The sequence below is a fragment of the Scophthalmus maximus genome, chromosome 13 (genome assembly GCF_022379125.1).
Source record: "Scophthalmus maximus strain ysfricsl-2021 chromosome 13, ASM2237912v1, whole genome shotgun sequence".
NCBI classification, from domain to species: domain Eukaryota; kingdom Metazoa; phylum Chordata; class Actinopteri; order Pleuronectiformes; family Scophthalmidae; genus Scophthalmus; species Scophthalmus maximus.
The window spans coordinates 22,723,169-22,737,583 of NC_061527.1; the positions used below are offsets into that span (position 1 = coordinate 22,723,169).

Sequence of the window (14,415 nt, forward strand, 5' to 3'; positions counted from 1 at the left end):
AGCAAGGTGTTAAAAGAACAGGTTGAAATGAGAGGACAGAGAGAATTAGCAAGTGCACGGGGAGAGTAGGCGTGAGCGAGAGCAGAGAGAATGGCTAATTCCAGCGTGGCGTGCCACACCAGGGATCAATATTTAATTTCTTTGTCGGCTATGATAAGAAGGGAGCGAAATCCTCTCAGCTTAGTACTCGATACCTCTCAATCTACAAAATCGTGTTAAAGAAGCGACCCTGTTGAATGAAAATTACATTTCTTAGTTGTAACAGCAAATATGTTGGGTTTTTTTTACAAAGCAACCGTGACCAGATGACGTTTCTATTACCATAATGAGGGTATGTTGTCAATTCCATTCAATTTTAACATTGAACATATCAGTAAAATGTTCGCAGGCAACATATTTGTAATCTGCCTAAATAATCTAGTTTTGCAATCACTTATTCTTACTTTAGGGCAATTAAATATTTAAAATTTCACGGTGTTTGGTGAAGGTTAGAAAAAATGGGTTCAGACATGATGCGTTTGATTTACTTTTAACCAGAGACTGTATTTAAAGACAAAGGCAAAACACCTGGATGGCCCTCTGGTGGCTGGTTGCTGTATTGGTCACATTGGTCCATGTTAGCAGACCAAAAAAACCCCTTAAGGTTTATGTTTAATAGATTTTTCTCAGAGATGTTTTTTGTCATTTGAGGTAGTACTTATCGCACTGAAGCATGTTTAAGTCTTCACGTTTCTGATAAGTTTGGTTTTAAGTTATTTGATGCAATCAAAACGGGACGATAGCGCGTACATAAGTGGGACTGCAATACCGAGGCTCCACTCCATGACAACTACTCCACGGACTGAAGCTCCAGTGCAAGATGACGGCGCCTGTGTCTGTGATATTTTGGCACGGGAGGAAGTGGAGACACACCACAGACAAGACTCTGGATGGTAACCACCAGTCTCTGGTGAGACAGTTGTGCCGTATGTTCACCCAGCTTCTACGTTAACCATCCTCCTGGCATCTAACGCGTCATTCAAAAAGCATGTTGTCTAGATACATAATCCAGCCAGTGATGACCTTTTCTATTTATTTACATTTGCTGTGTGTAGTTGTGTATAAATGTAATTTCTAGGAGACAGGTGGACAGAATGGCCTTATAGGACTTGGGCTTAAAAAACTTCATACTAGATAATCATCTGGAGTTAGGGTTATTGTTGCTTGAGAGAGTTATGGTCAATTTTTGGTATAAAATTTCGGAATAAAAACACAAGCAGAGTGGAATTTAATCACTCCTTCCACACCAGCGCTACGGCACATCAAACAGGCAGAGGGTGGCGCACTGTAATCAGAAGTGCCCAAATGACAAAAACAACTTTGCAGTATGAGTGTGATGATGATTATAATTCCGTTCTTGACCGTGGTGTTTGGGAAAGCCATTTGCAGCTGTTCAGCTGAGAAGCATGTCCCAGCCATGCGGCGTGACAGAAAGAGAGAAGATATTCAGGATGAATTAAACCAAACAAACAAATAAAACGTATCCTTTGCATGATTTCCATTTACTTTTAGTGCCTACATCTTTTGCATTATTGAAATAAGTAAAAAAGAAAATAAAACATTAGCGGTAGTTTTGTAGCTACCTATGTGCCTCAGTGAACATTACCCAACATAAACACACACAGACATTGTGTGTTACACACTGGACGAGTGGAAGGTAAAGGATGAACTCGGCTGTTGTCTCCTAATGTAAACTTTGAGAACAAAATGAGGCTGGGAGAGATGTACTGTAACGCTGCTGTGACTGATTATTAAACTGCTCACTATTTACCACCAGTGCAAATACAGACAGAGGCAGAAGTACAATTGGATGTAAATAATAATTGCATTAGCAAAGTAACCAATAAATCATTATAATTAAATGAAACAGCAGATGGCAATTTACAGCACATTTTGGGTATCCCAAGAGGTTAATGTGAAAGGCATCCGATATATTTATATTCATGTGTGAATGCCATATAAATCTAATTAGAAGAAACCCCTTGAAATGCCAATTTTCCCCCCAAAAGTGCCTCCCCCCCCCCCCCCACACTCTCAGTAATAATTCCTCTTTACTTTTCTTTCCCAGCAACTGATCAAATGATCGCTGAGTGGGTTAGAAGTCAACCTTGCAGAAGATTGCCCACAGAGAAACAGTGCACTTAAAGGAATAGGCATTGATTAATCTAGGCAATTATGTGTACTCCGAGACCCTAGGTTATGCAAACAACGAGGCTGTAATCTGTCTTGAATTCATTAAGGGCGCCGTCTATTAAGTAGACATGAATCTCAAGAGAACTCTGGTGTACATGACTGCACCTGCTTTCATTTCAAAAGTAGGACCCCTGCGGACCGGAGCAGCCACAAGCTGCAGCCGGATGAATGCATCACACTCTCGAACCTGACGAATTTCACCGCCACAAGCAATAACTGCACTCATTCTTCACCCAGGGCACATTTTCATATGTGTTCCCCGACTCACGTCCTGTCGCTGTGATATGAAACAGTGATGGAAGGACCGCAATGACGGCCACATCGATACCTGCTGAGGCCAAGCGGCGTCTGCGTGTGCTCATGCAGATTTTGCCTTTCCCGACAACACAAGAGCTGTGGTAATTCAAACGTATCGCTGACAGCGTGCGACTCTCGAACATTATGCCGAGCGTTCTGTCAAACCATCTTGGATGGCTGCGCGGCCGTAAAGTCGGAGACTCATTCTGGTGATTTATCGGCGGCTTCGTTTCCCACAGGTTTTTATGTGGGGAAACATAAATTACACATATAAATTAGACTTCCTTGCATATTCCCTAATGTGGATGATGTTCATATTTACCATTTACAGTGTAATTCTGGAGCCGGCCCATTGTCATCCCTTCCCCGTGTTTGAAAGCCTGTCATGGTGTCATAATTCAATTAAAATATCAGCCGTTATGTTTCCAGTAACCACCAGTGAGCGCGTACTCTAAGAGAGCGCACATGAGGAGGATTTGTCACTGTGAATGCAAATTATGTTTGAAATATACCACATTTGGAAACATACAAACAATCTATTGCCTTAGAGATTTGCTGTGTGGATGATCTAAATTATGCATGGTTATTGTTTTGGGGTAGCAACCTTTATATGAGACTTTAGTTTGGATTAACAGTGTCGTGTAGAAGAGGGTTGGGTTTGGGTTTCAAATTAAAAAGAAATGTGAACATATGTATCATTTACACTGGGGACAGTGGGGACTTAGACCTAAAAATGTATGTTCACAAATTGTATATAAATCTCTAGTTTTTTTCTCTGTGGAAAAGGGCAGATTATCTATATATACAGATATATATAAATATATAGCTGAGGTTTTTCAGTGAAATTCTGGTTCCATTTCTAGACACTTAAAAAGATCATCTATTATTGTAAAAGGGATATGATGATATTTTGTACTGTTTTATGGCCAAGGGAGTTTAAGTGAAGCCTATGTATTGTTGTTATATTTAATAAGTGTTTAAATATGCAGTTGAAGGTGAAGCGGGCCCTTAAGGGTAACTGATGGTAAGCATAATTCGTTTTCGCCCCAACATTTTACCACTGTCAATTAATCAAAATATATTTTTGTAAGTTTAATTTTGTATGATCTACACGAGTGCCTACTGATAAATTGTATTTTCATTGTCACAGAGACATAACCATGTTCAATAAACACATGCCAAAAGACTGTGTGACACAATGAGGCTATAAAAAAATCATCTTAATTTACATGCACCATATACTCACACAGGTGTTTCAAAACCAAAATACCGCAAATGAAATTTGGGCTGCAACTAACGATTATTTTCATAATCAATTGATCTGTCGATTATTTTCTCGATTAATCAATGAGGTGTTTATTTTTAAACTATTATTCCCAAATTCGAAGATGATGTTTTGTTTTTTCCACACACCAAATATATTTGGTTGACTGTCATAGAGGAGCAAAGAAATCTGAAAATATTCACATTTAAGAAGCTGCAATCAGAGAATTTTGACTTTTCCCCCCATAAAAACTACTGGAACCGATTAATAAATTATTAAAATAGTTGGCGATTAATTTAGTAATCGATTACTAATCGATTAATCCCTAAACCTTTGCAGCTCTAGCTGAATGTTATCAGTGTTTTGTGTCCTTTATGGTCAGGCTGCAGCTTCTCCTCTCTGAGACACACCCACACACACACACACATTATTGACAGTTGACAGAGGGTGTGCCTGGCGCTTGGTGATGGCTAACGGCACCAACCAATCGCATTTTCCTGCTGGGGGACACACAACCTGGCTGACTTTCACGCCAACGTGCCATGCTAGCTGCCCATGCAATGCCACAGGAAAGTACACACTCTAATCATCTGTGACTTACTCTGAAGCGTTACAAGTAAGCTGTTTGTTCCTGAAAGCACTCGGCTTTAAAATACTATCAGCCTGCCGTAGCCAATATGTCAAATGAAAGGCAGAGAGGAACGCGGAGAAGATCAGAGTTGGACAGAAACACCGGGAAAAACACTTTTATGCTGCAGAATGAAGCGGTGGATGTGTTAAGGAAACACTGTGATATGAATATGTTTCTCAGTCTGTAGCAAAGAATACATGTGTCACTTTGGGAATGGCCTGTGGTGTGGATCTGAGAGAAACGTGTGTCTGGTGAGTAACAAATTCAACTCTTAACCACGGGGAGCTAATTGAGGCCACCCGTGTGGTTAGCAGGAGTGTGTTTCACAGCTCATCAATATATCTGTCATCGCCAGTATCTACCTACAGTGTGTTCACACCGCCGTTAAGGGGAAATCTCTAATCGCATTAATCCGCCTTACTGTGGATGGGCTATGCTATGATGGGTGAGATAAGCTTGAATGTGCATTGACTCAAAAAACTGACAGGGACTATATTTACGGAGGGGTTAGATGGTGACCCAGAGAGAGAGAGAGACACTCAGAAAGAAGTAGCAGATGAACGGAATCATTTTGGGTTATCGTTAACATTTGATCATCAATAAAACTGAAAATGTGGTTTTAAACCTGAATTTTTCTGAATAATATTCGAACAGTTAAACGGTCAAAAAACGCACAGGCAAACAACCCTACCATCTACAATTAAACTTTTCTTTGTTTTCATGAAATCCTAATTGGTGCATGGGAATATGTGTTGTCCCCCCTTTTTCTGATCGCCATCTACTTCATATCTTTGAGAAAAGCAACCGGAGAAAAAACGAATCTCAGATGACAAATAATGAAAACATTGGCAGATTATTGTTTGCTCACGTAGAAAACCCATTGCTGAGTCAGATAATATGTCATCGGGATCTTCAAGGAAAAATAATTTGTCGAGGGCCGCCTCCCACAGTGCTCATTTAAATGTCCCTGTATAAATGTACCTAATAGGTTAACAAAGGCCAGTCCCATATCAAAGTCTTATTGGAAGGAAGTTCATAAATGCCTCTTTGTTCTGCAGACATGCTGATGCTGATGCTTCTGATGCCCGGCAGCTCTAAATGTCCAACAATCCAGTACATTCTGGTTGCTCATCAACTTTTAAAGTCAGAGAAATATCATGTGACCATGGCATAAAAAGGGGGCTTCAGTAGAGCTTTGATTGTAAAACAAAGACAGCCCAGGTAGCCAGGGTAATTGGGCCAGTACACTACGTGCACTAGGCTTCGTGACACACTTCCCTTTCCAAATAATGCCGCTCGTCTATTTCCGGTCTGTTTACCATTCAGAGTTTTATTGCGCAGCAACAGATCGAAAACAGATGAAGAAGTACTCATAGCGCCGCTGTGTCCCACTCTGTTCGGCGTCATCGAAATTGAATGGAAGTTTCATGGGTTTCCGACCCGTCCCGACCTGAGAAGATGACGGCTGGTAAACATTCGCCAGAGATCATTTCTCCGTCGACTCTCACATGAAGGTCTGCAGCAGACATTTCGTTACCGATCACCTTATAGAGCCAAACGAACCAGTTAAAAACCGGTTAAGCAGTACTAAGTAGAACCCGGAAATGGTTGTGCAAGTAGCGGATTACGGCTGAGTGCCGGTACAGTCACATTCGCCCATTCAGACACATTCATGCATTCGTGCTGCTTTTTACCGCATATTTATGCCGTCACATTTCTAAACATTCATACACTGCCAGAAGAGCCGCCAGAGGCAATTTAGGGTTAAGTGTCTTGCCCAAGGAAACATTGGCATGCAGACTAAGGGGACGCGGGGATCGAGCCACCGACCTGCGGATAAGTGGTCGACCGTCTCAATCTCCTGAGCCACAGTGAGGGATAAAAAGATTGTTTCTCTCTTTGTTATTGTTGCTGTGATTATCCTGCTCTGGCCCAGGGCCACGAACATGCAGTCTCGGGTATGGGAGACCGACACGCTAACCACAAGACCAAAACAGCGGAGTTGCAATGCGACCCGCTAGCACGTCTCCTGACGTGTCGACAAGTGATGTTTACAAACTGCACTCAGTGTTGTGTGCTGAGCTGAAAATGCGGATTTTTTTCCGGCACGCACACGGAACCGACAGCTAGCGGACCGTGAGGAAAGATTCGCAGATTTTTGCAAAACAGGTTTTGCTTTAGAATCGTGTACTGCCCCTTTAATTTGGCCCACAGGCTGTAATTCTTAATAATCACTCACAATGACACATCATGAAACAAATTTGTTTATACTTAATATAATATATATATATTAAAGCAACAGTGTGTAATATTTAGAAGAACGTATTCACAGAAATTGAATATATTGTGTGGTCATATATGTATAACCACCTGCAACAAAGAACCGACGTTTTTCAACAACTTTGAATAAGTTAAATATAGTCCCATTACGGGGACCTGACCTCCGCGTAACTCGCCATGTTTGCTACGTCGTGTTGTGCTGCGTTCTGGTTCCACTGCTCGGGAGGTCAGAAAAAATCACTACCCCGACTTCCAGAGTCCGAGTTCCGAGCTGTTCCGAGGTATTATGGAACGCAGGATAAAATACGGTTGCAGAAAACGGTCCAGAATACGTTGCATTCGTGTTGAATTTCCAGCGCTGCGGGAAACCGGAATTGAATATACAAAAAATTACGCACTGGGGCTTTAATATATCATATTATATTATAATATCATCACTGTCAAATAATGAAAAATATGCCTGGAATGTGCCACTGGAGTTAGTAAAGCTTTTAAGATTTTTACACAATGATTTGTTAATATTAATTACATCTTTGATGTTGATTTTAAAGTTAAACAAGGAAAAAATATATATATATATTTCTTTATGTGTCTTTAGGTTTTAAAATGCTTTATTTTAATTTCTAGAACTTAACGTAAGAGACAGGACATGTTGTCTTTTCCAATACCCACATATATAACTCATTCTATATTTACAATACAGTGTAGGCGGCAGTGTGGAGTCATGTCACAGTGACTCAAGACTATGGGATACACAGTATCCTGTACTGTAAACAACTAAGGTCTCCACACAGCACTCAGAGGGGTTTAAATCACACCACAATAACTGACTACACTCCATGACAACTTCTCGAAAATAGGGCAAATGAAGGATCTGCCTCTGTGGTCTCTCTCTTTTTTTTTCCCAGTACAACAATGCACTGTCCACTAGTGACCATTTGTTCTCAAACAGCAGTGACTGCTGCAAGCCACCCACGCCGCGACTGGAGACCAGGCACACATGCATCTCTGGAACAATAACCAATTAAGGCACAAGCTCCTCTCCATTTGATCTGTGTTCTTCTGGCCACAAAAAGCTCCTATTGTTTTATCTTCCCTTTGCCTTCTTTCCGTGCACCTACAACCCTGTCACAACCCCCCGCCCCCTCCTTGAGTAAATCTCCTACAAAAGCAGCATCTAGTTGCAGTATAATTGGTTCCCAAGCACCCATTCCAAAACTATCAGTGCAGCAGCATCACGATTTGGAAGACAGGTCCCTGCAAAGTGAGATAAGTAGAAAGTATTGGGGCCTAATAGCACAAACATAATTAATGACATGTTTGGGCCCGTTTCTAAATATTGGGAGGTGGGGAGCTTGTACCTGAGGCAGCTCAGAGACTCTTCAGAAGATGACTTTAAAGATAGAGCGCTCCGGGGACACCTGCCACCGAATGGACAATTAAATACAACGATACGAGACGAGAGGGTAAATAAAACAGTCTGCCGGCTGCGACCGTAAAGGGCCCGTACTGTGCTGAATGTTAAAGCAGCTACAGTTTCTCTCCAACACAAATAATTGTGCACAACTATTAACTATCCACCAAAAGAATGGTTCTTCAGCAGGAAAATACATTTCTTGATTCTACACACAACCCTTTTGTCTTAGCACAGCTACAGTACAACACTGGGTTTTGAATATCTCTTCATTCTTCTCCGTCTACAGCAGAATGGTAACACTAAATTGATGATCTACATTAAATAACTATTCCTAACCGCTGTGAGTAGAGTATCTGTTTATATTTGAGACGTTAGGAAACAGCGACTTTAAAGCTACTGTGTGTAATATTTAGAAGAACTTATTCACAGAAATTGAATATATTGTCCATAACTATGTGTTCATATATGTATAATCACCTGCAACAAAGAACTGATGTTTTTTTCATTTATGGCATGAGTTAAATATAGTTACATGAGGTGGACCCGACCTCCGTGTGAGTCGCCATGTTTTCTACGTCGTGTTGTATACGGTTGCAGAAAACGATCCAGAATACGTCGCGGTCACGATGAATTTTTGAGCGCTGCCGGACACCAGAAATTAAATCAGCACTGTGCCACCATAAAGTGTCCGCTGTTGGTTTCTCATTTGGTTGCGGTTTGCAACTTTATCACCAGATGCCACCAGAAAAGTACCTAAACACACACTGGGGCTTTAAGGTTCATTTGGAAATACATTATAAGGTTCATGGTTCACTACACTATATTTTTTTAAATATTTTTTTTAAGAAAAATTGTTAATAAACTGTTGTACAATATATACTTGTAAAATTTAGAAAATAATAGTAAATAGTATTTATTGTACATTCTGGTGCTAGATGCAAATATATGATAATTTAAGTAAAGTATTAAACCTTTGGATAGATAAAATAATTTTAAAAAATGTCTTACATGAGAATAACCTCCTGTAGGTAAAGAGCAAACGTCTGAACATGGTTGGTAGGAGTCTTCGAACACATAAACATCTTCACAAAATGGACAGGATGTTCTTTAAATTCTTCATAATCAATATGTTTACGATAACAATGTTACTGGTAAATCTACAGAGAATGATCACCCAATTCCTGCTCTGACTGAAGCAGATCTTTTACTGAGCTTCATAAATGAACTTAAATCCTTGTTTAGGCCGTCTGTTCCGCAACCTTAATGTTTTTGTCCCAAACAGGAAGCTGTTTTCAGTGAGGAAGCCCTAAAAAAAACCCCAGTGCACTGCCTCCTTAGCGCCAAACAGAAGGTGAACACCTAAATAGCCCCAAATCTCATAAGCATGACATTTTACAATGTCATGCTTATGTTTATGGCATAAACTGTATGTAAAGATGCACGGCATGACAGCTCCTGAAGTGAAGCCAAATCATCTGGATCACACTCTGGTGGCTGGCTGCAGTAGAGGTCACGATCACCTGTCTCTTCCAATGTTCACAGATAGTTTCTGCTGCCCCCGGTGGTCCCATAAAATCAGTTACACAAGCTTTTTGACTGTAAGCATCATAAGGCAGAAGTTGAGCCTTCTAACAACTCTGCTTTTCAGTTGCGCTGCCATGACTTTGTTGTGTGCAAACGAAGTTCTGTACCCACGGGAGTCATTACCGATCAGGTAAAGATAATAAAATAACCGCAATAACCGCGTGCTGCACTTACTTCTTTCAGTCACCTTTGATGAGCAAAGTAATCTCACCAGAAAAGAACACAATGCCGGAGCTGCTGCTACACTGTAAGAACAAAGAGGCTTGACAGAATGAATTAATTTGATAAAGGAGGCAGAGCAGAAGCAGAGTTCCAAGAATGCTCGCACATTATCTGAGTTTTTTTTCTCTTCTTTTTCTTGTTTCATTAAGGAACATCAAAAGTAGAAGTTACTTTCTCACAGTCTTCCCCCCCCCCCTTCCTCTCTCTATACAACTCTGGCAGAGGTTGTCTGCGGCTTCATTACAGCTGAATGTCACAGGTAGCAAATCCTCTTAATTAGTTAGTTTATGGTGGAGCAGAGGAATAAAGGGGCATTGCGCCGCGCTGTGTCCATTCGTGACTTCTTGCACCTGCCGAGGTGTCTGACAGGAACACGAACCCTGCCCGAGGTTGGCTGACTAACCTAAAAATGCAAATACAATATGCCTTATTGCTCAAACTGGAGAGACGGCAGAGAAGATGTGAGAGGGAGATTTTAATGAGGAAAATGAGAGGGTAGGGCGTGGGGGGGGGGGGTGCAGTGCTCACTGCTAATGAAAGCAGAGATTAAAGGTGATGTAGCACTTAAGGGAGAAGGGAAAGAACAAGAGAGGAGGAGGAGATAGTGAAGGATGAGGCAAAAATAACAGAGTGACAACGAGGTGGGTTTTTTTCAAGGCAAAAAAAGTTTTCAAAGGCTAAAGAGACGGTAAAAGTTGTGACGGAAATGTCTGCGAGGGTTGAACACATCTGGGGAGGAAAATAAAACCCCCAGTTTGGAATAATAATAGACAATGTGGAAAGGCTGAATTGCAGTGCTGCTACAACTTCACCAGTAGAGTTGCCATTGCAGATCGTGTGAGAATGCTATGGAACTGTACCTGCTGTGTTGAGGGCAGACGACAGGACATGGTACAGGGTGAAAAAGAGCTGGGGCGAGCTCAGCCAGACAAAATAGTGCCAGTGGTGGTATTTTCAATTGTGATACCAACAGAGATACCCACTTATACTGTGCATCTGAAGCATAGTTACCCTCTGTATGTCCGAGGTGAGTTGCAGCAGAGTTGGGGACGCACTTGCTCTGAGAGTCTCTGTCCCTCTGACTGGAGAGTTCAGACTCACGTAGGCCACTGCGCTGCTCTGCAGGACAACGCGGTTATCCTGCAGGGAACACACACGGACACACACGTTACCATCATTTCACGCCCAGTCACGTTCATAACTGTATCATCTCACCGTCATAAACTTGAGTCCACAAAAAGTCTAATTTTCAGTCCTTACTACCGCATTATTGTCCTCGGGCAGTTTTATCTTGGATGTGTGAAAAACAATTGCACAAACATTCTGATTTCCTCCAAATTCTATTGGAAAGCGTTGTCAGTTAAACTGTAGTGTTACGTGGGAATGAAGAAAAAAGAAAAAGTCAACCAGTAATGAGGCCTACTTAATGAAAATTACAATGCGACTGCAGTTGTGAAAGGTGTCCAGCTGCTGTGAATGCATTTCTCTATGGCAACGGAAATACAATAGGCACACCGCTTTCTTCTGGTAATTACTAACTGTGGCTTTATTTCCACTTACGTTTAAAAAATTATACACAAGGTTCAATCAAATCAATCAAGCTGACTTACTGCTAACAAGCCCTGCAGTTGCATTCAGCATTTCTGAGAAGTTTCTCGATAAGAGGAAAAGTTTTACGTGTATGGTGATCCTTACAAAGCATGTACTGCATTATGGTATGGTAGACATACGTGTCTCCGGGAGCTACTTTTATTTAATGCCCTTCAACATCAGTTTAAAACCGTTCCAGAAGCCCCCTTACGTTGACCTCCGAGCTGACAGTTAATAAGGCACGATGCTCTCGTGCTATTGCTGACCTTTCCCCACTCGAAGGAGCCGATGTTTCCCAGGGCTGAGCCTCCCCAAGAGCAAAACACAGTGGTGCGGTCTGGCACCCATCCTCGTTTGGTCTGCTCTGTGAGCGCCGCGATGAGCTGATTCATGATGGCTGAAGCCCCGCCTAGCTGGTCGCTGTCATGGCGGCTGCCAACCAGCACGTAGCGATCTAAAAAAAAGAAAAGAAAAGTTAAACGGACGTACCACAAAAAAAAGTGACGCTATTCCATTTTTTCCATTGATGTCTGGGTCTGCACGTTATGTCACTGTTGTTATACCGACACATAAATGTACGGTGGCCCTGAGAACACACAGCACTGCAACACAACACAGAAAGAGCGCTGCATATGGAAACGGAAGTGTCACAAGTGTTTCAGACAAAGACGTGTGCTTCACCACAAACCTACATTTCATGCAGTGCAGACTCCTAGGCAGTGTTTTGGATGTGTTTTAATAAACGCCAACTCCAACCTTGTTTTTGTCTCCTGGAGTCATTCATTAACCAGGTTGACAAATCAAAATACTTCCAAATGGTCAATATTGCACTCCACACACTCACACGTCTACGTATGCACACGTGTCTGAAGTCTGAGGGTTTACTTCCAATTTCCAGAGCTTGTCAAAGCAGAGGTTCAGGTAAAAATGGGGAGGCATTAAATTGATAAAAATAACAACCCCTCAGCCCCACTGACCTCCCTCTCAGATCAAAAGAAAGGGAGCAAGACTGACCCCCCCAAAAAAAACAGGATATACAATAACAGACATTGAATTCAAATTCTTCTGTAGCTGCTAATGGCCACGACTTGCCAACACAAACACAAACAAAAACTGACAGTAGAATGTCATATTGTGCAAAATGTTCATGAGGTTAACGGAACTCTTAGTCTGTTGATTCCTTGAGATCAGCTATACCTTGATTCATTTGACCCCAAGACACGTGTAAACTGACAAATTTTGTGTTTCCATTAAATGTCCCCGCCCATCCCGGCCATTTACCCCTTCCAGGCGGTGTGTTCGGACTTTTTCATGCACAGGGTTGTACACTACGACGGCTGTCTCTTTTTTTATTAGAATGAATACTCAAAGCATACGGAAGCTTCTCATTGTTGAATTTGCTGTACTATAAACAGAGGTCAGTGGGTCAAGACCAATAAAATTTTCTGCATAGAGAGTTAGGAAATTGCATGGTGAAGAGAGATGTATAAAAAAAGGAAAACGTATAATGCCATTACTCAGTAAAGCAATTTAAAAAAAGCATTATCCAAAGAAAACACTCCCCCCCCCCCCACACACACACACACAGACACACACACACACGCACACACACACATACAGACGCACACGAGCATGAAGGCTCCAGGCTTCCCTGTGTGCCTCACATTTTTCTACAAAGACCTAGTGTCGAGTGTGGATACACAACGCAGCTTTCTGCAGGCTGAGGGAAGATCAGAGCACAGCTCATCCCTCGAACGCGGAGCACTGATGACTCTGTTTGAGAAAAGAGGTGCTCGGAGAAGCCTGCTAGCTTCGCCCAAGAATCAGACAATATGTCATTGCAGTGCGAGGAGCTGCCGGCTAAGTCGCACAGGCGACCATTACTGTGAACTGCTTCGAATCGGTCCAATGTGAAAGTGCAATTTACTTGATTTCGTTAATTGAATTCAGAAGGGATTAACACTAGGGAGTAAATGAAGCATTAGTAAGAAACACTAATATATGAAAGTCAAGCATTGGTGAGGCAATGCACACCCTGCCCGTTTGGTTCATACACTCTAATCAGACAATTCTAACGGCGGATGTTATTGACGTGCGTCTGCCGTGGTGAAACTGGGAATTTCCGAAGATGGACTGCAAAAAAAACAGCAGCTCCATCAGCTTTTTTCAGTGTGTATTACCACCGTGTGACATCAGATGTAAATGATTCATATGTAACAGTAACTAGGTCATATTCATACTCTTCTTCTTCTTCTACTTCTATTTCGGATTGAATCGTTTACGTTGGTGCATGGCGTGTCACATTGAATATCGCTGCTGCATTGAATTGTGGGGCGTCTATATCTCCTTTCCTCTTACATAAGATACCCTATGCTAAAGGAAATAGGAAAGGAAGCATTGGAACTCCTTTCCTATGCATTTGGAGAGAACAGCTCTTATCATGGCTGTTAATCAAATACGTCCGGGAGATTTAGGAAACTTCCTAGGCCAATTTTACTTGACCATGACTTTGCATTTCCTGAAAAGGCTGTGTGAATGCTGATTGGCTGAAAAGCCAAGCAAATCTAAGGACAGCGCAACCAGTCAATCAACATTCTGTGCAGAAAAAGGTTCAGCCAGTCAGAAATGGCTACGTGCACACACACAGACAGATATGCCTGGAATCCCAGTATAATGGTTATGAGAGATTGGTTAATCTAAATAGGCTGAACATAGGCAGATGTTATATGCATTTCTACGCTTTATGGCATACATTTCTGACTTCATAGTGACGTGGGGGTGACAATATTCCTACCATGTGATGATGATGATTATTTTTCCATCCGTATAAGCTGTAGGGACTGTCTAGTCTCCTGTAGGATGCAGAGATACATCGAAAAATGAACTTTTGAACTAAGT

General features: G+C 41.7%; 1 protein-coding gene across 2 annotated transcripts in view; it reads right to left on the reverse strand.

Annotated features, from left to right (window-relative positions):
• The window catches only part of LOC118318635 (inactive N-acetylated-alpha-linked acidic dipeptidase-like protein 2), a 398,478-nt gene that overhangs the window by 117,211 nt on the left and 266,852 nt on the right, over nucleotides 1-14,415 (reverse strand). For both annotated transcript variants that reach the window (XM_047336974.1, XM_035648477.2), the window contains 2 exons: nucleotides 11,784-11,971; nucleotides 10,939-11,067 (listed from right to left, as the gene is read on the reverse strand). In XM_047336974.1, the coding sequence (XP_047192930.1) occupies nucleotides 10,939-11,067; nucleotides 11,784-11,971 (317 nt within the window). The remainder of the gene's footprint in view (nucleotides 1-10,938; nucleotides 11,068-11,783; nucleotides 11,972-14,415) is intronic.